Source organism: Pezoporus occidentalis, unplaced genomic scaffold (genome assembly GCF_034315485.1).
Source record: "Pezoporus occidentalis ecotype Australia unplaced genomic scaffold, CSIRO_AGI_Poc_V1 ctg30, whole genome shotgun sequence".
Lineage (NCBI taxonomy): Eukaryota > Metazoa > Chordata > Aves > Psittaciformes > Psittacidae > Pezoporus > Pezoporus occidentalis.
Window position 1 is genome coordinate 1,021,358 of NW_026914941.1, and position 25,615 is coordinate 1,046,972.

General features: G+C 61.8%; 4 protein-coding genes across 8 annotated transcripts; 2 read left to right on the forward strand and 2 right to left on the reverse strand.

Moving 5' to 3' along the window:
* Positions 1-881: 881 nt before the first annotated feature.
* On the reverse strand, positions 882-12,011 carry CSTF2 (cleavage stimulation factor subunit 2). Of its 3 annotated transcripts, XM_062627425.1 has the most exons (16): positions 12,006-12,011; positions 7,375-7,432; positions 7,172-7,250; positions 6,345-6,514; positions 5,906-6,042; positions 5,694-5,813; positions 5,443-5,598; positions 5,198-5,315; positions 4,877-4,939; positions 3,713-3,772; positions 2,993-3,134; positions 2,506-2,657; positions 1,941-2,218; positions 1,432-1,557; positions 1,182-1,308; positions 882-1,069 (listed from the first exon to the last, which is right to left on the reverse strand). In XM_062627425.1, exons 2-15 carry the CDS (start codon positions 7,430-7,432, stop codon positions 1,186-1,188), a joined length of 1,782 nt encoding a protein of 593 aa, XP_062483409.1. In that variant the 5' UTR covers positions 12,006-12,011; the 3' UTR covers positions 882-1,069; positions 1,182-1,185. The 3 variants fall into 3 exon arrangements, with proteins under 3 accessions (XP_062483409.1, XP_062483410.1, XP_062483411.1); XM_062627426.1 differs by lacking the exons at positions 3,713-3,772; positions 12,006-12,011 and having other exon boundaries at positions 7,375-7,458; XM_062627427.1 differs by lacking the exons at positions 2,506-2,657; positions 2,993-3,134; positions 3,713-3,772; positions 12,006-12,011 and having other exon boundaries at positions 7,375-7,458.
* TRMT12 (tRNA methyltransferase 12 homolog) lies at positions 8,090-11,173 on the forward strand. 2 transcript variants are annotated; one of them, XM_062627430.1, is made up of 7 exons: positions 8,090-8,362; positions 8,507-8,654; positions 8,750-8,922; positions 9,000-9,150; positions 9,229-9,338; positions 10,089-10,246; positions 10,320-11,173. In XM_062627430.1, the coding sequence occupies exons 1-7, from the start codon at positions 8,305-8,307 to the stop codon at positions 10,758-10,760; spliced, it is 1,239 nt and encodes a 412-aa protein (XP_062483414.1). In that variant the 5' UTR covers positions 8,090-8,304; the 3' UTR covers positions 10,761-11,173. The 2 variants fall into 2 exon arrangements, with proteins under 2 accessions (XP_062483414.1, XP_062483413.1); XM_062627429.1 differs by having other exon boundaries at positions 8,091-8,362; positions 8,733-8,922.
* On the forward strand, positions 12,011-19,875 carry SYTL4 (synaptotagmin like 4). 2 transcript variants are annotated; one of them, XM_062627424.1, is made up of 17 exons: positions 12,011-12,137; positions 12,732-12,894; positions 12,971-13,186; positions 13,664-13,773; positions 13,912-14,026; positions 14,179-14,286; positions 14,496-14,616; positions 14,702-14,789; positions 14,918-15,021; positions 15,101-15,187; positions 15,671-15,849; positions 15,975-16,077; positions 16,861-17,022; positions 17,715-17,820; positions 18,149-18,248; positions 18,651-18,859; positions 19,628-19,875. In XM_062627424.1, exons 2-17 carry the CDS (start codon positions 12,785-12,787, stop codon positions 19,768-19,770), a joined length of 2,061 nt encoding a protein of 686 aa, XP_062483408.1. In that variant the 5' UTR covers positions 12,011-12,137; positions 12,732-12,784; the 3' UTR covers positions 19,771-19,875. The 2 variants fall into 2 exon arrangements, with proteins under 2 accessions (XP_062483408.1, XP_062483407.1); XM_062627423.1 differs by lacking the exon at positions 12,011-12,137 and having other exon boundaries at positions 12,515-12,894.
* Positions 19,876-20,261: 386 nt separating this feature from the next.
* On the reverse strand, positions 20,262-25,399 carry SRPX2 (sushi repeat containing protein X-linked 2). The gene is made up of 10 exons (XM_062627428.1): positions 24,776-25,399; positions 23,126-23,212; positions 22,839-23,030; positions 22,567-22,743; positions 22,072-22,198; positions 21,868-21,989; positions 21,603-21,782; positions 21,390-21,523; positions 21,192-21,313; positions 20,262-20,956 (listed from the first exon to the last, which is right to left on the reverse strand). Exons 1-10 carry the CDS (start codon positions 24,843-24,845, stop codon positions 20,776-20,778), a joined length of 1,392 nt encoding a protein of 463 aa, XP_062483412.1. The 5' UTR covers positions 24,846-25,399; the 3' UTR covers positions 20,262-20,775.
* Between the last annotated feature and the right edge of the window lie 216 nt (positions 25,400-25,615).

Sequence of the window (25,615 nt, forward strand, 5' to 3'; positions counted from 1 at the left end):
TAAAGCCTCTGTGTAGGTACTCTCCCCCCTCTGCTGCACTCGGGGGAAGACCCCCACTGCAGTCCTGATCCAACACTGGAGCAACAGCACAAGAGAAGACGGACTTGCAGTTGGAGTGAGTCCAGAGGCCATGGAGATGCGAGGGCTGGAGCAGCTCTGCTCTGGAGCCAGGCTGAGAGAGCTGGGCTGGGTCAGCCTGGAGAAGAGAAGGCTCCTGAAGGGGAGACCTGAGAGCAGCTCCAGTGCCTAAAGGGGCTGCAGGAAAGCTGGAGAGGGGCTTTGGACAAGGGCCTGTAGGGACAGGCCAAGGGGAATGGCTTTAACCTGCCAGAGGGGAGACTGAGATGAGCTCTTAGGCAGAAGCTCTTCCCTGTGAGGGTGCTGAGGCGCTGGCACAGGGTGCCCAGAGAAGCTGTGGCTGCCCCATCCCTGGCAGTGTTCAAGGGCAGGTTGGACACAGGGGCTTGGAGCAAGCTGCTCCAGTAGAAGGTGTCCCTGCCCGTGGCAGGGGCTGGAGCTGGATGAGCTCTGAGGTCCCTTCCAACACAAACCATCCCATGATCCAAATGCAGCTCACACAAAGGCAACAAATCCTGCTCCAGCATATGCAGGGAAGAGGGAAAACCACCCTCCCCGAGCAGGCTGGAGTGGTATCCGATTGCTGTATCACTTACAGGATAGAAAGCCGAGCTCCCCATCCTGCCCTTTGCTTACCCCCTGTGGAGAGCTGTGAACAGCATGGCACATCAGGAATCCATCCTTGCTCTGGTGCTGGGAGAAGAGAGGAAGGCGAGTGGTTTGTATTAGCCTGGATGCTCCCAGAACCGAACAGTCCCATTCGGCCTTCATGAGAGACCAAACAAGGCAACCAGAGACATGACTTTATTCAAACCCTCCTCCCACTTTATTTCAAACATTCATAAAATATACACATAGGAAAACACAAAGATGAATGGGAAAGGAAAATGTGAGGGGGGGAGGAGAAACCTCTCCCAAACGCAGCATCAGCTCAGACAGCAACGGGAAGCAGCTGCCATGGAGCATCACCTTCACCACACACCAGCCAGTGCTGCAAGAAGGAAGCGGAAGAGTGAGCCCAGCATGGAGAGGAACAACAGAGCCCGACTTTGAGCTCTGGTTCACTGAAGGGGAGCAGGCAGAGGCTGGGTTAAGGACATCACCTTGTCATGGTGCTCCTGTGGACTTCTGGATTTGCTCCTTCAGAATGAGGATGCTCTGGCGCTGTTCCGGGGGCAGCATGGCAATCTGGTCTGCTGTCAGCTGCAGAACCTGCATGATCAGAGCTGCCTGTGGGGACAGGGGACAGTCAGAGACAGGGTTACCAGAGCCAGGAACGGCTGCTCCCACCACCGTGAGGCACATAGGAAGTGCTGCTCCCAATGTCTCACCCTTTCGTTTTTGGCCTCTCACCTTCTCGTGATCCTGGGGGGTGACCTGGCTCTGCCCAGGGCTAAAGCCTCCGGGCTGACCAGCTCCCTGGACTCCTGCTCCAGGAATGCCTCCTCCCTGCATGCCTGCCCCTGCCATGTTAGGAACCTGTGAGCGCAAGAGATGAGGTAAGGACCAAGGAGTCTCTGGACTCAGCCATGTGAATACAGGAACATAAAGCAGATGATCCAATGGACGCCCTCATGGCCAGCCTGAAGACACTGAAGCATGAAGACACATGGGTTTTATGAACTCTCCTGCTCCTCCAACTCCTGCACATCAGAAGGAGGTGGAGAGGCCCAAGCCCTGTCCTATCCCCAACAGATGGGCAGTGCCTGTGGAGATGGGTGGATGCCCTGACTCCTTAAGAGCCACCAACCAAAGGCTTGCACTGCCAGAGGTGCTGCTGCTGCAGGATGTGATCAATCCCCACCCAGCCCCAATCTACAAGACACCACCAGCATCCAACTGAGCAGAGGTGCTGTGTGTACCTGGCGGGGCCCCTGCGGGCCACTGGCTCCCATGCTAAGCGGCCCAGGACCCTGTATCCCACCAGGCATGGGGCCACGCGGGTTGGGACCAGGCCCTCGAGGCTCCAAGCCCCGTTGCTCCATGACCCTGGCCTCCATAGCCCTGGCTTCCAGCACTCTTGGCTCCAGCCCTCGCGCTTCCAGGGCTCGTGCTTCCAGGGCTCGTGCCTCCATCACCCGGGGCTCCAGCCCTCGTGGTTCCAATCCTCGTGGCTCCAGCCCTCGGGGATCTCTCCCAACTGCAGAGGAAAGACAAGGCAAGATGTTGGAGAAAGCAGTGATGCAGGGAGCATGGAGCAAGTCCCCTACCTCCTGTGTCTGGGGGCTAGAAGGTGCAGGCCTTGGGGCAGAGGGGACATGCCTGGAAGAAGACTTTTACCCCATGGGACTGTCCCTCCTTGCCCTGGAGTCAGTTGTTCCACTGCCCAAACCCCTTCCTGTGTCTCCTGCTGGGGCAGTGGGCTCCATTCTGACTCCTTGTCTGTGCTCTTTAAAGCCACCCATTATTTCATGCCCCCTCTCTCACCTCGAGCATCCATCAAGGGCCCCCGCGGCTCTCCCATCAGTGGTCGGGGTTCTCCCATGGGTCCCCCCCTCATCTCATGAGGGGGGCCCCGGCTGTCATGCCCAGGCATATGGTGCATAGGGGCTCCTTGGTGGGGCGGCCCAAGGTAACCTCTGACGCAGAGAGACGAGGAGAGCAAAGCAGGAGGAGGAGAAAAAGCGAGAGAGTTGTGAATCAGACTTGGCTGGCTTGGCACGGCCTGGGCAGAGTGCTGGGATGTGCCCCCGAAGCCGGGCGCAGGGGAGGAGGGTGAGGCTGGCACAGGGACGGGCGCTGGGAGCCCCATGCCACAGGGCTGCTGCCACCACCCCGGGGATGCCCCGTCCCCGGGGAACCGGGCCAGCCCCCATGGGCAGCACCACACACGGTGCCATCCCTGTCCTCAGCGAGAGGTCACCCTTGGGCAGGGGATGGTGCCAAGAGCTCCTCTCCTTCCCTCTCCCCTCACCTGGGCTCCACTTCTCCAGTGACTGAGAGCAGGGTCCCTCCGCGAGGGTCATTCGGGGCATCTCCCAAAAGGCCTCGGGGCGGCGGGCCACTAGCAGGTAGAGGTCCACGCTGCATAGGGGCCCTCGGGTCTGGCATGGGCACTGCCAGGGAGACACACAAGAGCTCGTGAGGATCTGCATGACCAGTGCGGTGCTGACACTGTCCCCCAGTGCTCTCGGGGTCTGGGGCAGCCCCACACTGCTCCCCTGGTGCGGGTGGGTGAGCCGTGCTGACTGCCAAGGGGGCAGCCCCTCACACAGGGCCACAGCGCACCAAAACCCCTTCTCTGGCTGCTGGCTTCATCCCTCTCTGGCTCTGCCTCAGGGTTCTTATAGCTCCAAGTGGCCAAACTAAGCATGGGTGCCCCCATGGCAAGCCCTACAAGCACAGGCATCAAAACCCTGCTGATGTGGGGCCAGGAGCAAAGCAAGACCTGGTAGCGAGGTGTCAAAGGGGGCTGGATCCTAAACAAAGGTGCTCTCAAGCAGGCTCCCCGTTTCTACTAGTGCCTCGCCCTAGCCTGTTCTCTCCTCCAGCCCCAGAGGACGCCTTGCCTCCTCCTCTCAAGCAGGGCACACAGAGGGACCTGGCAGCCCCTGAGCACAGCGGAGGGAGCGCTGCTCTCTGCACACTCCACACGAGCTCCATGGCAGCAGGGAGCAGGCGGATACTGGGATACCTTGAACGCGCTCGATAGACGCAGGCCTGGCAGGTCCCACGGGCGAGAGCTGCAGGTTCCCTGGGCAAGCAGCAGGAAGAGAGGGAGAAGAGCAGACACGTAAATAGTGTATGCACACATGCACTCAGCTCTGGGACAGTGCAGGGTCACCTCCGCTCCCTCGAGTCCCCTAGGAAAACCTATGGGGATGCTCGTCTGGCTTGATCAACCTCTTCCACAACAGGTGTGACAGACTGCTTGGCACAACCCTTCCCTCACTCACTGTGTGACATGCAAGGCAAGAGGACATCCTGCTGAGACAACGGGCATGCTGCAGGGCCACGCTGTGCCCCACGATGCACAGCCAGCTCCTGCCCCTGCTCACAGCTCCCCACAGCACTCCCCAGTGCCAGCTTTCTGCCTGCTCCAAACCTTCTGGGTGCCAAGAACTACCTGGTTGCTCTCAGGAAGATGGTGCCCACCCCAAAGAAAACAAAGAGTCCAATGCCCCTAAGACCAGAGGGGCTCAGAACAGGTTCCTTGAAACAAGGCCTATGATACAAGTCAAGGCAACAGGGGTGTCAAGTGCCTGCGTGCCTCATTACTGGGAGAACGGGAACCCGGCGGGTGCACCGTAAGGAATCCGGCTGCGGGGCTGGGCCGTACAGACCGTGCCTGCGGAGGGAAAGGCAAGCATCATTCCCTGGGAAGTTCCCTGCCAAGCCTCGCCCTCTCGGTGCATGCAAAAGCGAGGGCCCAGCTCCCTCTGCCGGGCACGGCGGCGCGGCTGCAGCTCAAGCTGCTTCCCAGCACCCAGGCAGCGGAGGAGCAGGACAGGGACCAGAGAAGGGCAAGCTCTGCCTGCCTGCACAAGCACAGGGACAGACACGGGCTCACAGAGAGGTGGAAAACACAGGCATGTCCCCCTCGGTGGGCTCTGCAGGGGCTGGCAGCTCTCCTGGCTTCCAGAGCACAACATGGCACAGAACAAAGTGGTGTGTGTGTTGGGGGGGAGCAGGAGAGCTGGTGCCGCAGCCTTGCGCCTAAGCGAACAGACGCAGGTACAGGGATGGGAAGGCTGCAGGGAGCTGGCAGGGGCTCTTGGTGCAGCTCTGCTCAGCATCCATAGCCCGGGCCTCACTGGAGGCTCACAGGGCACACAGCACTGACCCATGTGCGTTTTACCTTGTCCACGCTCCAATGGGACAGGTCCTCCACCTGGCATCCCAACCTGCGGCTGCATCCCACCTGAGGGGGAACAGGAAGAGATCAGAGCCCTCCTCAACCATCCCTGCGCTAATATCAGACTCATTTGTCCCCAAATACCTTCCCAGTCCCGGGCAAGGATCTGGAGGTTTACTTGAACACAGGGATAAGCCAACTCTCTGGACTGCTGCTGGCAGCAGCCACAGCCACAACACACAGTATGGGACTATGTGTGCTCTCATAGAGCCAAGCCTCTGGCTATGGGGGGGGGTCTGTCTTCAGGACCCATTCAGGACTCACCTCCTGGAGCCATGGGCCCGGGGCCCTGCACAGCGGCTGCCATCTGTCCTGGGGCTGGCACTCCTCCCTGCATGGGTGGCTGCATCAGAGGGGGAGCGCCGTTCACATGCATCCCACCCTGCCCAGAGAGAAACCAGAGCTCAGGGAAGCCCCAGCAGCCAGGCACAGGCCCCCCAGCTGGGAGAGCTGGAGCTGGCAATGCCCAGCTCTGCCCTGCACAGCTCGTGCATTGTGTAGGCTCTTACTATGGGCTGTGGCTGGGACGAGGGGGTATTCTGTGGGTTCAGCTGCGCGTTTGGCCCCGGCCCAGGCCCTGGTCCTGGTCCAGGTCCTGGCCCTGGCACTGCCTGCTGGTTGCCTGAGATCAGAGGAGGAACGCTGGTCTGGCGATGCAGGATTTTCTAAGGGCAGAAGAAGGAGAAAGGAGTTTTCTTCCACCCTCAATGGGCTGCCACCAATATCCAACCAACCCTGGACAAGGCAGCAAGGGACAAACCAGTGCTATCTCTGGGTCCACGATCCTCATGACCACTTGGGCTTGCAGCAGGGCATAAGCCAGCTGGGGGTTCTGCAGCAGCATGTTCCTGGCTTCCTGGGGGCTGTTCTGGACACACAGCTGAGAAGACACACGAGATCAGAGCTCCAGCAAGACACAAGGGCTGCAGCCATGACAGAAGCTGTGCTCATAGGGTGCAGCCTTCCACTCACCTTCATCTGCTTCATGAGCTCAAACATCTGCTCGGGTGGCAGGCTGGCTACCGCCCGGCTGATGGATTCAGGAGCATCTTCAGGATTGACAGGGTCCCCGTAGGGTGACTCTATGATGGGTGCGCCTGTCCCCAAGCCTGCAATAGAGTTCGTGACCTCCTATGGCAACATGAACTGTCTGTAATGGTCTCATCAGAAGGGGAAGCCCCACACCATCATAAGGGTAGCAATGAAAACAGGATCATCTGGGAGAGAAAACAGCCGAGGCCATGCATCCCTCTGCAAAACTACTTGCTGCATCGCTTGGAGCAGGCCAGCTCTGTGAGCCTGCTTCCATGAGTCTCTCTGCCGGCTCCATGGAAGAGGCACATATGTAATGCTGAGAAGGGCAGGCCCAGCACGGCAGCAGTGCCCTCTCCAGCACAGAGCTCACACTCACTCTTTAGCTCTTCCTTGTTCTTTTCGCTGGCTGCGTTGTCGACGCGCAGGGCCCTGCCGCTGAACTCGCGCCCGTTGAGGTTCCGCATGGCGCTGAGCGCTGTCTCCTGGTCCTGGTACTCACAGAAGCCATAGCCTTTGGGTTTGCCTGTCTCCCTGTCATACACCAGCCTGCCGAGTGAGGAGGAGAGAACCACACCGCTGAGGGCAGTGCAGGCACCGAGCACTGCCCACCGCTCCCCAGGGCTTGAAGAGGGATGTTGGGGTGCACCATGCAGGAGTGAAGGCATCGGAGTCAGGTCAAGCCCTAACTGAGAGCCAAAAGCCTCCTGGATCCGGCCTGATGGCTGTTCCCAAAGCCCCAGTGTCAGGAAAGCCACCAGCACAAGCCCTGTGCTTCCCATAACCCCACAAAGGCAACTTCTGGGGACACAGAACCGGACTGGCTGCTCCTGGAACTCCCAAACCCTTCACTGAGAGCTCTCTGAAGCCTGGTGCCAAGCCAAGAAAACATCCCTGTGGAGCAATCCCATCCCTTTGCACAGAGCCTCAGCAGGACCTAAAGACTTACCTGCTCCAGCTCCGCGCCACCAGTGCCTCCAGCCTGGAGACCCCATGGAATCACTGAACAATTTGGGTTGGAAAGGGCCTTAAAGCCACCCAGTTCCACCCCACCACCACGGGCTGTTGTGCTAGGGTCGTTATGCTCTGCATCCCTAGGGAACCCCGGTGCAGGACCTCACTACCTGGCCCCCCACAGCCTCAAGGCCGCCCCGCTCCGCTGCCACCGTCCCCTAAAGGAAGCGCGGAGGGAGCCGCCACCCTCACCTAAAGCTGACCACGGGCCCGACCTCCGAGAAGATGTCCTTGAGCTGCTCCTCAGTGGCTTCGTACGGGATGTTCCCCACTGCGGGACACAGACAGCGGGCACCGGTCAGCGAGGGGGGCGACCCCGGGCCCGGCCGGCCCGCTCGCCCCAACGCCCGCCCTCATCCCTGCCCCTATCCCTGCCCCGGCCCCGCGGCGCTGACCGAACACGGAGCGCAGGGAGCGGTCCACGGCCGGGTCCCGCACCGACAGCCCCGCCATGGCGCTGCAGGGTCCGGCACCGCAACCGGCCCCCCGCTTCCGCTTCCCGCCGCAGCTCACGTGGAGGCGGCGGTGTACCGGGGAAAGCGAGCCGGCCGGAAACACGGTAGGAGCGGAGCGGGCGGGATAGCGGGATGTTGGGGTACCGGGATGTTGGGATACCGGGATGTTGGGATACCTGGATGTTGGGGTACCGGGATGTTGGGGTACCGGGATGTTGGGGTACCGGGATGTTGGGATACCGGGACGTTGGGGTACAGGGATGTTGGGATACCGGGATGTTGGGGTACAGGGATGTTGGGATACCGGGATGTTGGGATACCGGGATGTTGGGGTACCGGGATGTTGGGATACCGGGATGTTGGGGTACAGGGATGTTGGGGTACCGGGACACTGGGCCGAGGGGCGCTGGGTCCTTGCGGAGCCCTTCCCGGGACACCCTTACACGAGGTGTCGGCTCCCGGGGCAGCCCCGCGGCTACAGCAATCCAGCCCCGGCACCGGCCCTAGGACGGAGCCTTCCGGGTATCCCACCCCCGGTTTCGCATCCATTGGTACGTCAGCCCTTATCCCCCGGGAATCCCACCCCGGTGCACCCCATCACTCGGGCACCCCATCCCAGCAGGTATCCCACCACCTGGCACACCCCATTCCATGCAGCACCCAATCCCCATCCCCTCCCCAGAGGATCCCATCCCCTTGGGTACCCCACTGTCCCTGTCACGGGCTGCTCTCCAGGGCAGCCAGATCTTGCATGGCAGTGACAGGGACCCTGGCTCTCCATTGCAGCCTGTGCCCTTTTGATAAGCAGCCACATCCCTGCCGGCCGGTGACATCCTTCCACCCTGGGGCTTGGCAGGATGGAGACCATGGATGCCCCCGTTCCCATCCCTGCACTGGCCACGGAGCCACGGTTCGCTCAGCGCCTCAGGTGAGCCTGGAGGGGGGAATGAGGACCCCTGTGTCTGCTCAGGGTGCAGGCAAAGGGGGCCAGCCCCACACCCGGGGGTCTCTTCCCTGCAGTGGGGGGATGCTGTGGGTCTGGGGAGGACCTATCCATGCCTTGGCCTTGCAGGGAGCATCTGGAAGCGGAGCAGCTCCTGGACAAGCGCTACCAGCTGCAGGAGGTGCCGGGGGGCCATGTGGCACTGCCCGTACTGGAGGAGAAGCTCTCCCTGCAGAGCCTGCCGCAGGAGATGCCCTGTGAGCTGGTCCGCATCCAGGTTGGGACAGCCCCTGGATGGGGCAACCCCCTATAGGGTGGAAAGGTCTCATCCCCACGTGCCCCATCCCTCCCGCAGGATCCCACCCCCTCCAGGGCACTCCGCCGGCGGACGCCTGCCCAGAGGCTGCGGGATGAGCTGCGGCGGCTGCTGGGCGAGAGCTGGTCGGAGGAGCTGGAGCGAGATGTGCCCCGCGCCTGGCAGCGCCACGGGGACCTGGTGCTGCTGAGCGAGGACAGCCTCAGGGCTGCGCCCTGGGAGCAGCTGGGTAAGGGGGACGGGGTCTGCCGGCCCCATCCTGCCTGCAGGGCTCTTCCCAAAGCTCCCGGGATGGATGTGCTGCAGGTCCGGTGCTTTGGGAGACGGTGGCATCAGCGCTGGGTGCGCGGCGGCTGGCCAGGAGAGGACGGGTATTGGCAGGCGGGATGCGGTCCCCCAGTGTCACCCTGCTGCTGGGCCGGGACCCCTGGGTGGAGCACGTAGACAATGGGATCAGGTAGGGCAGGAGCTGCGGGGCAGGATGTGGCCCCTGCAGGGAACGGGCTGCCCTCACCGGGTCCGTGGTGTCTCCCAGGTACACGTTTGATGTGACCAAGTGCATGTTCTCACCGGGCAACATCACGGAGAAGCTGAGGGTGGCATCGCTGCCCTGCGCCGGGGAGGTGCTGGTGGATCTCTATGCAGGTAATGGAGGGGTTTGGCAGGGCAGGGAGCAGTGGTGCGGGGACCCGTGGCATCCAGGTGGATGTGGAACTTCATTTCCAGTCTGGATTGGAAAAATACCCAGGCTTAGAGCTCCTGCCTGGTCTGTGAGCCCTCAGTTAACTTGGCACTGCTGTCCCTCCTGTGTCCCCGGTGCCTTTGAACAGTTCAGATGACCTTGCACTGCTGTGTACCTAGTGCTGGTCATGGGAATCAGGTGGATCCAGGGGAAAGATTTGCCCTCATATCATTTCTGAAAGGCTCCTGAACCTGTATGGATACACTTTCATGTGTATGGATACACTTTCATGAAGGAAAGGAACTTCAGATATTCCAGTTCCAGCCCCTGCCACAGGCAGGGACGCCTTCCACTAGAGCAGCTTGCTCCAAGCCCCTGTGTCCAACCTGGCCTTGAGCACTGCCAGGGATGGGGCAGCCACAGCTTCTCTGGGCACCCTGTGCCGGCGCCTCAGCACCCTCACAGGGAAGAGCTTCTTCCTTATATCTAACCTGAACTTCACCTGTTTTAAGTAAAATAAGCTTCTGTGTAAATAGGACAGAGTTTGTTCTTGAGGAGGAGGGAGGGATGAATTTCCATTCCCCAGTGTCTGGGCTTGTTTCTACCCAGAGCAGACCAGGTTCAGAGACCCAGGGTGTCAATCACATCCCACCCTGCCCCAGGGGAGGTGCCTGGACCCTTCCCTCAGCTGCTGCCACCTCCCGCCCCCCCAGGCATCGGCTATTTCACCCTGCCCTACCTGGTTCACGCGGCAGCCGCCTTTGCCCACGCCTGCGAGTGGAACAGCCATGCCGTGGAGGCCCTGCGGAGGAACCTGGTGCTGAACGGCGTGCAGGACCGCTGCCGTGTGCACCATGGGGACAGCCGAGAGGTGAGCGCTGCCCCCAGCCATGGACCCCATCCCCTCACTGTATCCCCTCACCACCCCTTGTCTCTCCTTCCAGCTGGAGCTGCGGGACGTGGCAGACAGGGTGAACCTGGGGCTCATTCCCAGCTCGGAGGAGGGCTGGCCGGTGGCATGCCGTGTCCTCAAGAAGGCCACGGGTGGTGTTCTCCACATCCATCACAACGTGGAGTCTGTCCCAGCAGGATCCAGCCCTGATGGAGAAGCACAGCACCCAGCAGAGGGTGGTGGGAAGGAGAAGCAGAGGGCCAGGATCAGACCTGAGTGGGAGAGATGGGCTGAAGCCACAGCATCACGGATCCGGGGGCTGCTGGCAGAGCTGCATGGGCAGTCGTGGAGCACCAGCATCCTGCACATCGAGGCAGTGAAGTCCTATGCACCCCATGTGCATCACCTCGTGCTGGACCTCGAGTGCCGGCCAACACTGCTCACAGAACCCACTGCCAGCTGCCCCGTCACTCCAGATCCCACAGGACGGTGATGCTGGAGCACGGGTGGTGGGAGATGCCACCACTGCCTGCTGATAGCTTGGATGTGCTTTGCATCCCCTCGTTCCCAGTGGCAGTGCCTTGCGGTGGCACCAGAGAATGCACTCCCATGGGATATCCCTCCAGGAGCCATATCCAGGCTGAGGATGGAGCAAGCTGGGGCTGAGAGTGCTCCAGTCCTGCCCATCACTGCCTTGGACACATGGTGGCACTTTCAGCTCCATTTTCACGCAGGAGAGAGCCACAGGGTTAAATAAATGCTGGATTCCTGCTGCTTTTCATTTCAGCAAGCCAGGGACAGGCATTGTGTCTCCATTTACCAATGTGCTTTTTCAGTGTACTGGAACCAGGTCTGTTCATCTCAGTTTCTTCTCATCTTTCTGCAGAAATGTTTCTTACCTCTTGTGTTGGTGTCCATTTAAAATATGAACACTGGTGCCAGTGTGGGGGTATGGCCTGAGGAGGTTGAGTCTTAGGGTGCTGTGTGGTGGGCCTCGGGGAACAAAGTCTCTGCTCTCAAGCTCTACCTGTGAGCCCAAAGCCCTCTGTGTGAGCCTTGTGTCTGTACCTGCGTGGCAGAGAAGCCTCCATCCCTGAGGGATCTCCCCCAGGCCCTTTGGTGTCTCGGTGCATCTTCCCCTATGTAGATGTCCCATCTCCTCCTGCAGTGCTGGGAACCTCTGTCCTAGGGCAGGGATCCCTGGGATGCAGCCAGCGTGTGGGCAGAGCCCTCTCGTCTGCTTTGGGGCTGCTCCCAGCTCACTCCCACACCCTGCATGCCAAGAAGCCACCTTCCCACGCTGTGAGCCCCACGCCTCGTCCCGTTTCCCTATTGCCTGTGCCGCTGCGAGCACAAGGAGCCTGTTAGGAGCCACATCTGCCCGCAAAGGACAAGGACAGAGGCTGGAGCCTTGCAGGGAGGCCGTCCCCTGCTGCGCGCAGGGCTTGGGGACACCGTGGCCGTGGTGCTCGGGTCTCAATCCACAGCCTGCTGTCGTGCAGGGCACCCCGGGGACCCCGAGGGGCAGTTCGGGTGGCTGTACCCTTCGTACCGGCCTGTGTGCGCTCTCTGGGAGGAGCTGCCTTCACATCGGGCTGCGTGCAGGGGAGCAGCGGGGGCAGCGCGCCCCGCTCCAGGCACCGAGCGGGCCGTGCCGGGGGGAGCCGTCCCCGGGGACCCGGAGCTGTGCCCGAGGGGAGGCGGCTGCTGAGCCCCAACCGCGGGGTTGGACGCGCCGGGCACCGCCTCCCGCCCGGGCCGTGCCGTCGGTGCCGGAGGTGCGGCGGGTGCGGTGCCTTTAAGGAGGCGGCACCGCCCTCTCCCTTCCCTCCCCGCCGCTGCCGGGAGGCGCCGGCCGGAGCCAAGGCAGGTACCGGGGGAACGGGGTGGTGGTGCGGGGTGTTCTCTTCCTTCCCGTCCCGGTCAGGCTCAGGGCTGCCACCCGTGCCCGCCCCGGCGGCCGGGGTGGATGTCGTCGTTGTTTCCCGGTCCCGTCCCTTCGCTCCTCTTGCCCCCGGGCTCGGCAGGAAGGTCCCTCCCATCGGGCTCGCTAGCAGCCGCTCCCAGCCGCCGTCCGTGCCTCGGTTCACCGCTGCCGTCGGGTGTGCAGAGACCCCCGGGTGGGCGCTCCGGGACCGGCTCCGTCGGGGCGGGCGCTGCGGTGCGGAGCCCGGCCGGATCCTGGCCCCGCCTCCCCGGGTGTGTGTGTGTGTGTGGGGGGGTGAGTGGATGCAACAGCCCGGGGCAGCTCTTCCCCCTCTGGGCCGTGCTGGGTCCCGCAGAGCCGGCTGAGGTCAGCGGGGCTGGCGGGCGGCCCGCGGCAGCGCCGTGCCCTGGGCAGGGCCGGGAGGCGGCTGGGTGCGGGCGTTCGGGGCTGGGAGGAGGAGGCAGCCAGCCCTGCCCCGGCTGCGGGCACCGGGGCACCCGGGGATGCGGCTGTGCTGAGAGCGGGGATTGCTCCCAGTACGGACGCGTCCGGATACTGCTGGTTGAGAGCGAGCGATCCCGGGCGGAGCGATGTCGGAGGCCGTGGATCTGTCCTTCCTGTCGGATGTGGAGAAGGATTTGATCCTGCAGGTCCTGCAGCGCGATGAGGAGCTCCGGAAAGCGGAGGAGAGGAGGATCAGGTGAGGCTGGGGCCGGGCGTTGCTCCGAGGGGCCGTGGGGGCCGTCGCGGCTCTGAGACTGCTGGGGTCCGAGCAGGCGTCTCAAGAACGAGCTGCTGGAGATCCGTCGGAAGGGGGCCAAGCGCGGCAGCCAGCGCTATAGCGAGCGGACGTGTGCCCGCTGCCAGCAGAGCCTGGGCCGGGTCAGCCCCAAGGCCAACACTTGCCGGGGCTGCAACCACTTGGTGTGTCGGGACTGCCGCACGTACGGCCCCAACAGCGCCTGGCGCTGCAAAGTCTGCTCCAAGGAGGCGTGAGTACCCGGGCTGGGACTGCTGCATGCCCCTCCTGGCCCCACTTACCCCAGCTTGATGCCCCGTGGTCCTTGCCTACCCCTGCTGGTCTACTTCAGTGCAGGGCAGATGTCTCTGCTGTCACTTCCCAGGGTGGGCATCCATGGTTGGGTGATGGAGAGCTGGGTTGTGACCCACTCTTGGGTCTTCATGCCATCCTGTTCCTTTCCCCCCCTTACTTTACTTCAGCATACCCCCGTGCCCCTTGTCATCCTGTGTTTAGAGCACCCTAGGTCCTTCCTCTTGGCTGTTCTTGTCCTATAAACCCCATCTTGCTCCCATGTTTGCTGGCGATGTAGCTGGGTCCATCATCTGCCCAGTGCATCATCACCTGCTGAATGTGCCCACTGTGATCATGCTCTCTTTGCCTGGTGGCAGCACTGAGGGTGGTGTTGGGGTGCCCCCCTCCCCACCCTCACTGCCCCCCTGCCCTGCAGCGAGTTGAAGAAGACAACAGGCGACTGGTTCTATGACCAGAGGGTCAACCGCTTCGCCAACCGCCTGGGCAGTGACATGGTGCGGCTGTCCCTGCGCCACAAGGCAGCAGGTAGGGGTGCCACAGCCGTGCCTGCTCCTGCATCCTGGCCCTCTGGATGCTCCAGCTTTCCCTGGTTGGCTGGGAGCAGCTCCTGCTCCAGGCGATGGGCTTGGTGCATTGGTTCTCCTGATGCCTCTCTCCTTCCAGCCAACAAAAGGGAGACCGTGGGACAAACCCTCCTCCAGAAAGCCCAGCTTGGGGAGCCCAAAAGCTCCTCCCCAGTGCAGAAGCAGAGCCCCCCAGCACCGCGGGAGGGGCCCAGGTGAGGATCCCGCTGTCTGCTCTGCTCGAAGCCCCAGGCATCTGCCACAGGGATGGGAGCGATGCTGCTTGGCTCGGTGTTGGCACAGCAGCTCCCTCTCAGTTCCTCCTCCTCGCCAAACAGGACATACCTGTGGTTTGGTTTGTCTGCAGCTTGTTTCCAGATGCCTCAGACCCTCGGGATGGCAAAAGTGACACAGAATCCATGGAAAACATGAGCCTGGATGGCTACAGACAGAGTCCTGGTGGGCTGGGAGGCAGGTGAGGGGCTCCCTGGGTGGGTTGGATAAGGACCTTTATATGGAATGTGGCTCTCCCAGCCTAGTGAGGGGGAGCTGGGCTGAAGCCTGTCTGTAGGCAGGCAGGTCCTGTGCTCCAGGGAGCTTGTGGGGAGATGGCACATCCTGGCCAGCCCTTGTTCTCCCAGCTCTGCCCCTGGCCTGGGACAGACCTTTCCATGTCCTCCACAGGAGTAACTCCCTGGAGAGAGCCGCCCCTCTCCGAGATGGAAAACAGGTTCCTGCACCAGCAGGACCTGCTGCCTCCAGCCTGACCCTCCCTCTCCACTCCAAGCACGTGTTCTCCGGACGGGTGCGTGCCCTGTGCTGGCTGTGGGACCAGGATCCCCATGGGATGCCCATCCCTGCCCGGCTCTGATGGGACCTGTCCTCTGCAGGATGCTGCCGTGGGGAGCCGCAGCAGTGCCTTGGATGAGCACGAAATGATGTTCAAGAAGAACCCGCGTCGGGTGGTGAGGCCGGCGGGTGAGCGATGTGTGCGGTGCAGGGGGGTTTGGGTGCTGGCATGGGTGGTAGGCTTTTGGTGCAGGTGGGAGCAGCAGGGCTGTGCGTGTCCCGCACCACTGCCTCCCTCCTCCCCATCCCTTGTGCAGATTACACCAAGTCAGTGATCGACCTGCGCCCCGAGGACTTTGTGGGGGAAGGCGGCACTTTGGGGGACAGGAGCAAATCGGTCCCAGGCCTCAACACAGAGCTGGTGAGACCCTCATCATGCCATGGAGCTGGCTGCCTGGCTGGTGATGCTCCCCATGCATGGCTGGTCCATCTCCTTGCAGGAGGAGGAGGAGGAGGACATTGATAACCTGGTGGAGATCCATCGGCAGAGGGTGGCCCGGGGCAGCCTGCGCAGTGGCACCTCCTCCGTGAGTTATGGAATCATAGAATAAACCAGGTTGGAAAAGAGCTTTAAGATCATCGAGTCCAAACGTCACCCCAAGGCCATCACTAACCCATGTCACTGAGGGCCTCATCTACGTGGTTTTGAGCACTTCCAGGGATGGTGATTCTACCACTACCCTCAGCAGCCTATTCCAGAGTCCCCATGGCGTGGGGCCATGCTCTGCTCTGCTCTGCTGCAGGAAGAGTTGATGGAGAAGGGGAATGGGTGTGAGGGAGGCAGGGTGGGCACCCTCTGGGCTGCATGGACAAGAGATGTGGGTATGGGGGCTTGAAGGGAATCAAAACAAGGAGGCCCAGCTCTTCTATGTAGCCTGCATGCGATGGGATGCACTTAGCATCCATTCCCAACCACGGGGATGAGGGTGGCTGTGCAGAAGAGGCCTTGCTGAGGATGAGGAGGGACTGTAAGCGATGCTGCACTGGCTCAGCCCTGCCGTGTCTTGCAGAGCACACTGGGGAGCATGGTCAGCATTTACAGTGAGGCCGGGGACTTCGGCAGCGTCGCGGTCACCGGGGGGATCTCCTTCTCCTTGAGCTACGAGCAGAAGACGCAGACCCTGTTCATCCACGTGAAGGAGTGCCGCCAGCTGGCCTATGGGGACGAGGGCAAGAAGCGCTCCAACCCGTGAGAGCCGTGGGGTGATGGCTGGGTTGGGGGGGGCTGTCTTGGCGGGGCAGGAGGTCTGGGGTTGCCCTGGGAGGCTCGGCGGGTCAGCTGTGGTGAGACCTTGGTGCTGTTCCTCCCATCAGGTACGTGAAGACCTACCTCCTGCCTGACAAATCCCGGCAGGGGAAGCGCAAGACAACCATCAAACGCAACACCATCAACCCCCTGTACAATGAGCTGCTCAAGGTGATGGGGATAGCTGGGATGCAGGCTTTCAGCCCTGGGGGTGCTGCTGGACCAACCAGGGGAGGGATGTGCTCCAAACCATGGCGGGGTTGGCTCTGCAGAGGACCCATATCCAAACACCCTGAAGGCTGGGAAGACCCACTCGGGACTCTGATGGGGCTGTGGTGTCAAGCCCTGGGGCCGTGGTGGGGTGGAGGTGCAGATGTGGATGTGGGCACAGGCTGCCTTCCTGGTCCTGTGGCAACCCCCAGGGCTTCGTTCTGCTTACCCTGTGCACTGCTTTCCATGGACAAGGCTCCTGGACCCACTGCAGGCAGGTTGCAGTGGTTGGAGGGAAGCAGCGTGGCTGCTGGGGCAGAGATAAGGCAGTTCTGAGCCCAGAGGCACATGGTGCTGCCCTTCACCATCCCCACTGCAGCCTCCATAAGGTGATAGGACTGGCTGGCTCCATGCTTGAGCCTGGCGGCGCATCCCTAGGGAGGCAGGGATGGAAAGTGGGAATTAGTTTGGTTCCCAGGCTCCTGCAGCCCTGTGTTTGCTGAGGTTTCACCACCTGAGGCTCGGCGGCCTGGCAGAGCTCTGCTTGTGGTGGGATGGGGTGGGATGGCTGGATGCCATGAGCCCTGGTCCTGCCTCTGTATGGGCTCTGGGGAGAGCGTGGTCTCCTGCACCACTGCCCCAGCACTTTGAGGTTGGGAAGGGTGACAAGCATCCTGTGTGCACCCATTGCTCCTGATGTGTGCGCTCAGGCTGCTCACAGGGCATCTCCTGTCTCCCTCCTAGTACGAGATCCACAGGTCCCTGCTGCCCGAGAGGACGCTGCAGTTCTCGGTCTGGCACCACGACCGCTTTGGCCGCAACACGTTCCTGGGTGAGGTGGAGGTGCCGCTGCACGCCTGGGACTTCCAGAGGCACCTGGAGGAGTTCCTGCCCCTGCACGGCAAGGTGCTGCCCTGCGCCCGCAGCATCCCTCTGCATCCCTCTGCCCGGGGCGGTGTGGAGACCTCGGTGCGGGATGCAGGGGGATGCGGGAGCTGACAGAGGCTTGTTTCAAGTCAGACCCTTGGGGAAGTGAAGCCCCCAGCAGCAGGCAGCAAAGCTGTCATAGGACATAAGGGCAGAGAGCCCCCCTTCTTTTCCTCGCTAAGTCCCCTGTGTGATGCTGTGAAGCTTGTCTCTGCTCCATCAAGTATTTCCATGCTGTTTCCTGGCTCTGCCCCAGCTGGGAGGAGTTGGAGCCAATGCAGGGAAACAAATGGTGGAAATTGTCTTGGACATCCTGCTGTGATTCCAGAGCAAAGCAGGGATGGCCTTACTGCAGCTCCCTGGCAACAGCCGCTGCTGCTGGGCTTGAGGCTGGTTCTCTGGACTAACTCATAGTGTGGGCTCAGTTTTGGGATGTTGGGGCTTGTGGAAACCCCTAAACAAGGTTTCTTAAGGGAAGTGATGGAGCCAAAGAAGGATCCCAAAGTCTGACCTGGTGATGCTGCGGATGGTCCATAGGCATTTGTACCAGCTAAACCACATCTAGGAGAGGCCAGGCCCTTTGGCAGAGCATGGGGAGGTGCTGCAGGCAGGCCAGACCACCACCATGTCCACTTCACCCTCCAGCAGTGTTTAAGTCTTTCTCTTTGCAGATTGGGGTGGATGCTGCTGGCCTTCACCAGTACAAGGGGGAGCTGGTCGTGTCCATGAAGTACATCCCATCTCCCAAGCACCCTGTGGCTGGGAACGGCAGGAAGGGTGAGTGCTGTGGGTCAATGTGTAGTGTGTGGGACCTGCTTGTGGCCACAAGAGCTGGGTCTGGGCGGGTTTCTTGCATGGTGCCACTGCAGCCTTCCCCTCTGCTGTGCTTGCAATGATGCTTTGGGTCGGGGCAGACCTGGCTGTCCTCAGGCTGGCTGAGTGGTCCCAGTGCCTTCATGGGGCTGGACCAGTTGTCTGCCCTCACCTCATCAGTAAGGGATGGATCTAGCTGGGATCTGTGCCTGAGTCTAATGTGTTCATCCAGACCTTGCTAGAAAGGTGGTGGAAATGAGGATTGATTGTTGCTGTGGTGGGCTTTTCCCAGGCAAAACAGGGGAAGGTGGTGAGCTCCAGGTCTGGATCAAAGAAGCCAGGAACCTCACGGCTGCCAAATCCGGGGGGACCTCAGACAGCTTTGTCAAGGGGTGAGTGTGGTTCCTGGATGGGCACTGTGCTCCCTGGCTGCATCCCAGGGCACTTCCCAGCACTGCTGTGGGGATGTGGGGAGGGGAGGCACTCTGCTGTCTGCCCAGAGGGAAGATGCTCCTGGTACCAAATCCCCTGGGTTCTGCTGGTTGAGAGGTGATGGTGGGATACTGTGTGCAGGGCAGGGCTCCAACTGCCACCACAGCCACCAGGCAGCATAGCTGGGATGCGCAGCCTCTGGTCCTTGCCCTCGCCCATCCTTAGACTGCTTGCAGCCTGCTGAGGAGCTTTAGAGGAGGCAGAGCAGAGCCCCAGCCCCTTGCACTGGTCCCTATTCCCAAGCCCTGTGAGGGAAGGTGGGCTCAGGCCATGCTGCTAAACCCAAGGGGCTGCTTCCCCAGCTACCTCCTGCCGCACAAGACCAAAGCCTCCAAGAGGAAGACGCCGGTGGTGAAGAAGACCCTGAACCCTCATTACAACCACACCTTCGTCTACACCGGCATCAACCCCGAGGACCTGCAGCACATCTGCCTGGAGCTGACGGTCTGGGACAGGGAGCCACTGTCCAGCAATGACTTCCTTGGGGGTGTCCGGCTTGGAGTGGGCAATGGTGAGGAGCCCTGGTGTCCATCAAACCATGGGGACAAGGAGCCCTGCGTCCCATCAAACCATGGGGATGAGGAGCCCTGGTGTCCATCAAACCATGGGGATGAGGAGCCCTGGGGTCCATCAAACCATGGGGACAAGGAGCCCTGCGTCCCATCAAACCATGGGGATGAGAAGCGCTGGGGTCCATCAAACCATGGGGATGAGGAGCCCTGGTGCCCATCAAACCATGGGGATGAGGAGCCCTGGGGTCCATCAAACCATGGGGATGAGGAGCCCTGGGGTCCATCAAACCATGGGGATGAGGAGCCCTGGGGTCCATCAAACCATGGGGATGAGGAGCCCTGGTGCCCATCAAACCATGGGGATGAGGAGCCCTGGGGTCCATCAAACCATGGGGATGAGGAGCCCTGGGGTCCATCAAACCATGGGGATGAGGAGCCCTGGGGTCCATCAAACCATGGGAATGAGAAGCGCTGGGGTCCATCAAACCATGGGGATGAGGAGCCCTGGTGCCCATCAAACCATGGGGATGAGGAGCCCTGGGGTCCATCAAACCATGGGGATGAGAAGCGCTGGGGTCCATCAAACCATGGGGATGAGGAGCCCTGGGGCCCATCAAACCATGGGGATGAGGAGCCCTGGGGTCCATCAAACCATGGAGATGAGGAACCCTGGGGTCCATCAAAGCATGGACACAAGCAGCCCTGCCTGGGGCTGCCTCGCTGCAGGCAGGGGCAGTGATTTGTGCCCACATCCATCCTTCCCACAGGCATGAGCAATGGGCAAGCTGTGGACTGGATGGACTCCACGGGCGAGGAGCTGAACCTATGGCAGAAGATGTGTCAGTACCCGGGCTCATGGGCAGAGGGGACGCTCCAGCTCCGCTCCACCATGGCCAAGCTGAAGCTGTAGGCACTGGGACTCAGGAACACAGTCACTGCATGGCCCAGCAGAGCTGCCAGACGTGGGTTGTTCTGGTTTATCCTTACGCTTTAATAAACATCACCTCTAAACAGGCTCGGGCAGAAAGTCTTCTTGGCCCAGCTTTGTTTAAAGGGTTCTCCTTTTGTCTTAGGCTTTGCAGCAGCTTTCAGGCTGAACTGGAGTCCTTGTGGACCCTCCCTTTATTTCCCCGCAGGCAGAATGCTTTGAGATGTGGTTGGGTTTTTAGTCCTTTCCATTCTTCTTCCTCCCACCCCCTGGGTTTCACAGTCTGCTCCCTCCTTGCCTTCTCCTGCCGACTGCTTGCAGGACTGGGGCAGCCCTGCACATCCCAGCCCTGGCTGGGGATGATGATGGTGTTGGAGACGGCCAGGATGGAGCCACGCAGGGTCACCTGGGGATGGTGTTCCCCAGGAAGCATTCATTCCCAAGCCTGTCCTCAACACACCTTCTTCCAGCACTGACTTTTAATAACAAATATGTTTATTTCAAGTTAATTCTATTGCCAGAACTGCGCCCAGGAAGGGTGCCTCTAGCTGGTAAGGGGAAGCAAGGGGCAGAGTGAGATGTTGAGCCCTCGGTGGGCTGCTGCTGGCTGTGCTGAGCGTGGGGCTGTAGCTTTGAATACAGACTTTATGGCAGGACCCTGCCCAGCAGGGCTGACCCGGGCCATAGGGAGCGGGCTCAGCTTGTGCACGGGGTGAGGATGATGATGGTGAAGCTGCTCTATTAGAGGCTATTTATTGCCCTGCCTGTCCCCCCCTGCCCTGGTGTTGAGCAGAGGCCCTCCAGTGTCTCCCACCAAGGTCCTGGTGAGCCACCCCACCTACAGCACATGGCCCCATCCGTGCTCTGTGCCAGAGCATCGGGCACGGGGCTCCCCTTCCCTGCAGCTCCCTGGCTCCCTGCTCCTCCTCTGCAGTGGGCGACAAGGAAAGCAGGAAGGGAGGTGTCCGAGGGGGTCCCATCGCTGCCTCAGTCGCAGGGGTCCCCGCTCTGCGCCCGCCGCGCCGCCTCCTGCTCGCTCAGCAGGTAGGTGTCGATGAACACAAAGAGCTCGTCGGGGTTCACGGGGCGGATGTAGCGCTCCCGGTCCATGCCCCCCTTGTCCAGCAGCACCGCGTTGAAGTGGGAGCGGGTGAGGCGCAGGAACTGCCTGAGGGGGTGCAAGGGGAGCTGGGATTAAGGCTGGAGGGGGGGTGCATGGAGGGCTGAGCCTGCCCACCCCATCCAACAATGCTTGTGTTCTCTGGGGGTGTTGGCTCCCATCGCTTCCTCAGGTCTGGGGATGCTGCATTCAGACCTAACGGGGGTGCGCAAGCCCCTCCAGCACAACAGGTTGTAGCTGGGTTGGTTTGCCCACAACTGAGGTAAGGGATGCCCCCCCTCACCTGAGCTCCTCAATGATGCCAGGGGAGAGCCGGTGCTCCCGGATGCGTCCCACCTCGTGCGGCAGCTGCCCCACCAGCTCCACAGTGGTGATGTGACGCAGGTCCAGCCCGCAGGCAGCTTGCTGTGGATGGGAGGGGTGATGGTGATGGGCTGGTGGGGTGGAGGTGGGAAGGGGGGCAGCGGGAGAGTCTCCTCACCTGCAGCATGGACATCTGCATCTTGTAGTAGCGGTTGGAGGGGTCGGGGGCTGAGATGATGAGGAGACGGCGCTTCTCATGGAACTGGTCCAGCAGGCTGGCGGCCGAGCTCACATCCGTGTTGATCTGCATGGCTGGGGCGAGAGGGGAGCGTGTGGGGAGGGTTTCACCCCCTCACCCCTTCCCCATCCCTTCACCCTGCCCCACACCTACGTGCACAGGTGGGCTGGGAGCCCGTCCACTGCTGTGTGGACTGGCAGACCCGCAGGGAGGTCCCCACGCGCTCGTAGCCCCCATCGCACTGGTACTCGCAGGTAGCCCCGTAGTTGTTGCCGTCGGAGGTGCAGGAGAGGTGCCCATTCTGCGGGGGCTTCAGCACAGGGCAGCGCCTCACTGCGGAGGGGAAGGCTGTGGTGAGGGCTGGGGGCGATGGGGCACGGTCCCAGCTATGGGGTGAGGAGCCTGGGGATGGCTTCACCTTGGACACGGATGCTGAACTTGCAGCTGGCTCTGTTGTAGGCCTGGTCATAGGCTGTGTAGCGGATGATGTGCTCTCCTTCAGGGAATTCCGAGCCAGGCTCCAGGCCCCTCAGCATCACCCTGCATCCAGCAGATGGGTTTCTCCATCAGTGGTACCCAGCACAGTCCATAGCCAGCAATGCCCGCAGCATCTTCACCTCACCTCTTGATGATGCCATCTGCAGAGTCCTTCACACGAGGGGGGTCCCAGTAGACGATGGCAGTCAGCTTGCCAGGCTCGGCTATGCGCTCCCGGGAATCCGGGCAGCGGATCTTGGGAGGCTCTATGTCTGCCCACAGGGACGAGAGGCAGCCGGGGAGGCTGTGAGTGCTAGGCTGGGCTGTGAGAGCTGGGTACCAGTGCCTGGACACCCCAGGGTGCTGTGCTCCAGGATGCATAGCACAGGCATCCCAGAGCCAGCAAGACCTGCTGTGGAATGCCTCAATCCTGGACCAATGTGTCCTGCGCTACCCACGCTTTGGGAATAACAGCGCCTCTGGGAGCATCACTGATAGGGACCCAAGGACACGAGGTGCAGGAGCTGGTACCTAGCAATACCTGGGTGGGATGTGGAGGTGATACCTGCAGGCACCCCAGGGATGGAGGTGACCTCTCCTTGCATGCATGGCGCTGTGAGGACAGAGGGTGAGAATTTACCTACACAGACTGGCTCGCTGCCGCTCCAGCGCCCGTCCTCCATGCAGACCCGGCTCCGGTCCCCCTCCAGCTGATACCCGGGCAGGCAGGAGTAGTCACAGCGGGAATCCATCTGCACCCCGGCCGAGCACACGTAGGAGCCACGCAGCACCGCGGGCAGCACGTGGCACCGGATCTCTGCCATGGACAAAGCCAAGAAGGGAGGGAGGGGAGCGCTTCCCAGGCCATACCCGAGGGCAGGGCACGCACTGGGGATGCCGGGGCTCACTCACGTCGGCAGTACGCCATCCCGGACCAGTGGCGGCTGGGCAGGCACTGCACGGCGCTGGGCCCCACCAGCCGGTACCCGCGGGCACAGCTCAGCTCGCAGCGGGTACCCAGGGTGCTGCGGTAGGAGCCGCCGCGGGGAGAGTAGCAGGTGGCATCGCCGCGGTGGATGCTGAGCGTGGCGCACCACTGTGGCACTGCGGGGCAGGAGCCAAGTGAGGGGGGTACCCGGCCCAGCGGTGACCCAGTGTGCCCGTGGGGAGCCCCGAGGGATGGGTTGGGGTGAGGGTACCTCGGTGGTAGTCCAGGGCAGGCTCTGGGGGCACGTCCTCCGTGTACACCTCGTTGGTGTGGCTCTCGGAGGGGTAGTAGCCAGACCCTGGGGAGGAGGAAAGACATAAGGAGGCTGCTGTGCAATGGTTTGTGGTTGAAGCAGCACCCAGGTGATGATGCTTCCATGCACCCCCCGGCACTGAAACATCCCAACGAGAGATTCCCATCCCTGTCCTGCTGCTCCTGGGGCTGCTGTCAAGGGTTAAGCCTGGCAGACAGTGAGCCCAGTCCCCGGTGACACTGTGTGTGCTGGCACGGGCTGCAGACTAAACAGTGGCAGGAGCCGTGGTTATGGCAGGAAACAGGCACTGGCACAGAGCGGGCTGGCACCGACCCCTGGCTTTGCGCTGCTGGGAAGTGCTTCCACCCGCTCCGTGGCACCATCCAGCATCCCAAAGGAACAGAGCTGCCCCCTCATCCCAGTGGAGCCCCTGGCCAAGGCGAGGGATGCTGCAGCCCCCCCGCTCCCATCAGGGAACATGAAGCTGCTGGAAGGGCTGGCCTCACACCACCCATGGCCCCAGGGATAGGGGGAGGACAGCCTTGCACCATCCTCATGTCCCCCCATGGGCCAGGGACCAGCAGGCAGGGGCCGAGGGCTTTGTCCTCCCCTTCGGCGCCGCGGCAGCCACGGCATTCCCCAGCTCTGAGCTCACGTTTCCGCTCTGTTTCCGCTGGCCCCCTCCTCGACATCATCCATCCCATCCCATCTCATCCCATCCCACTGCTCTCCCTGCTCCCGATGGGTTGGGAGAGAAGGGACCCCGGGTAAAGCAGCAGCCCTGCTGTGGCTGCAACTCCCCTTCACCCTGCTCCAGGCTTTAGGAAGGGGATATCCCCTGAGCCCATTCCCAGCAGCAGCCCCGGGGAGGAAACTCCATTACAAATCTTTCCGACACGAACTTTATTATGGAGTGATTCCCTGCTGCTTCCCACAAGCTCCATGAAGTTGCCCACTCGTTCCCACAAGCCTTTCATCCCAATGTGCTTCCCACGCTGCCTTGGGGAGCAGAGGGGACTGGGGCAGGGTTGGCATCCATGGAGCTGGTGGTGGGGATGTCAGTGACCCCCCCCAAGCAAGGATGCTTCCTGGGGGGCTACCGAGCCCCTCACCAGGGCTCTATGGATGGATCGCACTGTGTCCCTGCAGGCAGATGTGTCATTTCATTGCGACATTCCCCTTCTGTTCCTTCTCACCTGGGGACACTGGGTAGGAGCATCCCGAGCCAGCAGTGCTGGCATAATGGCAAGGGGAGGGGAATGGGATGCGGATGGGAGCAGGGAAGGGGGAACCCCCCCAAACAGGACAAAGGCATTGATCCCTGACCCCGCTGTGGGACTGAGTGCTTGATCCAAGCAAACATCTGCATGCGATGTCCCGTGGGAGCAGGGGGTCAGCGGGAATGCTGCACGCACGATGCAGGGCTGGTTTTACTCCTCTCTGGATGCCTCCCAGCACCCGCTCTGCTCCCCCACAGCGCCCCATACCCCACAGGCACCGCTGCTCTCCCCGTCACCCACACCCTGCTCCCCTCCCTCCATCCCCACTGCGAGCCCCCGATGGGAGCAGGACCCCGCAGGCTGCATCCCCATGGAGCCCAGCACTCACCTTCATGCCACGTGGATGACACCAGCCTGGCCAGGACAACCAGCAGGATGGGGGCCGCATCCTGCGCCATGCTGGGGGCCGTGCAGGGCTGGGGGCAGGACCAGGGCCCTGCTGGCTGCGCTCAGCAAGCCTACTTCTCCCCTCTGCTGCCCGTCCCGAGCATTCAAAAGCCGTGAGTCAGGCCTAAAACGATGGGATTGTTAAAAATAACAAGTCCCAGGATCTCCCGTTTTCCAACGCACCTCCGGCTTCTCCCGGGCTTTGGAAGGTTGCGGGATCCTTTCACTTCTCAAGCAGAGCCAGGAGCCTGTTTGGACACAGGGGAGAGCCGAGGCTGTGCCAAGCTCCGGGAATGGGGTTCCGGGATGCTAAAGATGAACCCCTGGGATTCAGGACCCTTTGTGCTAGGAGGGAGGGAGAGCCCCGCTGCAGCCGCGGGCTCCGAACGCGGTCCGGAGGCAAACGCTTCCAGCTGGGAGCTGTTTTCCAGCTGAGGTTCAGCCCCGCGGCGCAGAGGTAATGAAGCACGGTCCTTAGGACCCGAGTCCATGGGGCTGAATGGGAGGAGGCAGCCGCTGCCTGGGGTTTGGGGTCTGGAGCACGGTGATGAGGGCGGGAGAGGGATGAGCCTGGCATGGGCAGGTAGAGCTGGCGTGGGGCGGAGGGGGGGGGGGGGGGCTCTGTGTGAATGCACTAATTATGTGGCAGCCAGCAGTGTAATTAACAGCACAGCTGGCCTGGCAGCGGGGGAGGCAAGAGGCCATGTGTGGGGACACCCCCGGGGAGGGGATGGGGTGCCCGCCCTATGGTGGCTGCTCCGGCTGGTCCCTGCTCTGCGGG

What these genes read in the sequence shown, in the direction of transcription:
- CSTF2 (XM_062627425.1), bottom strand. Translation starts at nt 7,432, where the DNA reads ATGGCGGGGCTGTCGGTGCGGGACCCGGCCGTGGACCGCTCCCTGCGC. An exon ending in GTCTATCGAGCGCGTTCAAG is followed by an intron (nt 3,135 to 3,712) that starts GTATCCCAGTAT and finishes TCTCCCTGGCAG; the next exon opens with TGCCCATGCCAGACCCGAGG. An exon ending in ACTGGAGAAGTGGAGCCCAG is followed by an intron (nt 2,658 to 2,992) that starts GTGAGGGGAGAG and finishes TCTCTGCGTCAG; the next exon opens with AGGTTACCTTGGGCCGCCCC.
- TRMT12 (XM_062627429.1), top strand. Translation starts at nt 8,292, where the DNA reads ATGGAGACCATGGATGCCCCCGTTCCCATCCCTGCACTGGCCACGGAG. An exon ending in CGGTTCGCTCAGCGCCTCAG is followed by an intron (nt 8,363 to 8,506) that starts GTGAGCCTGGAG and finishes TTGGCCTTGCAG; the next exon opens with GGAGCATCTGGAAGCGGAGC. An exon ending in GTGAGCTGGTCCGCATCCAG is followed by an intron (nt 8,655 to 8,732) that starts GTTGGGACAGCC and finishes TCCCTCCCGCAG; the next exon opens with GATCCCACCCCCTCCAGGGC.
- SYTL4 (XM_062627424.1), top strand. Translation starts at nt 12,785, where the DNA reads ATGTCGGAGGCCGTGGATCTGTCCTTCCTGTCGGATGTGGAGAAGGAT. An exon ending in GCACCGCGGGAGGGGCCCAG is followed by an intron (nt 14,027 to 14,178) that starts GTGAGGATCCCG and finishes GTTTGTCTGCAG; the next exon opens with CTTGTTTCCAGATGCCTCAG. An exon ending in GGCTGGGAACGGCAGGAAGG is followed by an intron (nt 17,821 to 18,148) that starts GTGAGTGCTGTG and finishes GGCTTTTCCCAG; the next exon opens with GCAAAACAGGGGAAGGTGGT.
- SRPX2 (XM_062627428.1), bottom strand. Translation starts at nt 24,845, where the DNA reads ATGGCGCAGGATGCGGCCCCCATCCTGCTGGTTGTCCTGGCCAGGCTG. An exon ending in CGGGATGGCGTACTGCCGAC is followed by an intron (nt 22,744 to 22,838) that starts GTGAGTGAGCCC and finishes TGTCCATGGCAG; the next exon opens with AGATCCGGTGCCACGTGCTG. An exon ending in TGCAGATGTCCATGCTGCAG is followed by an intron (nt 21,314 to 21,389) that starts GTGAGGAGACTC and finishes TCCCATCCACAG; the next exon opens with CAAGCTGCCTGCGGGCTGGA.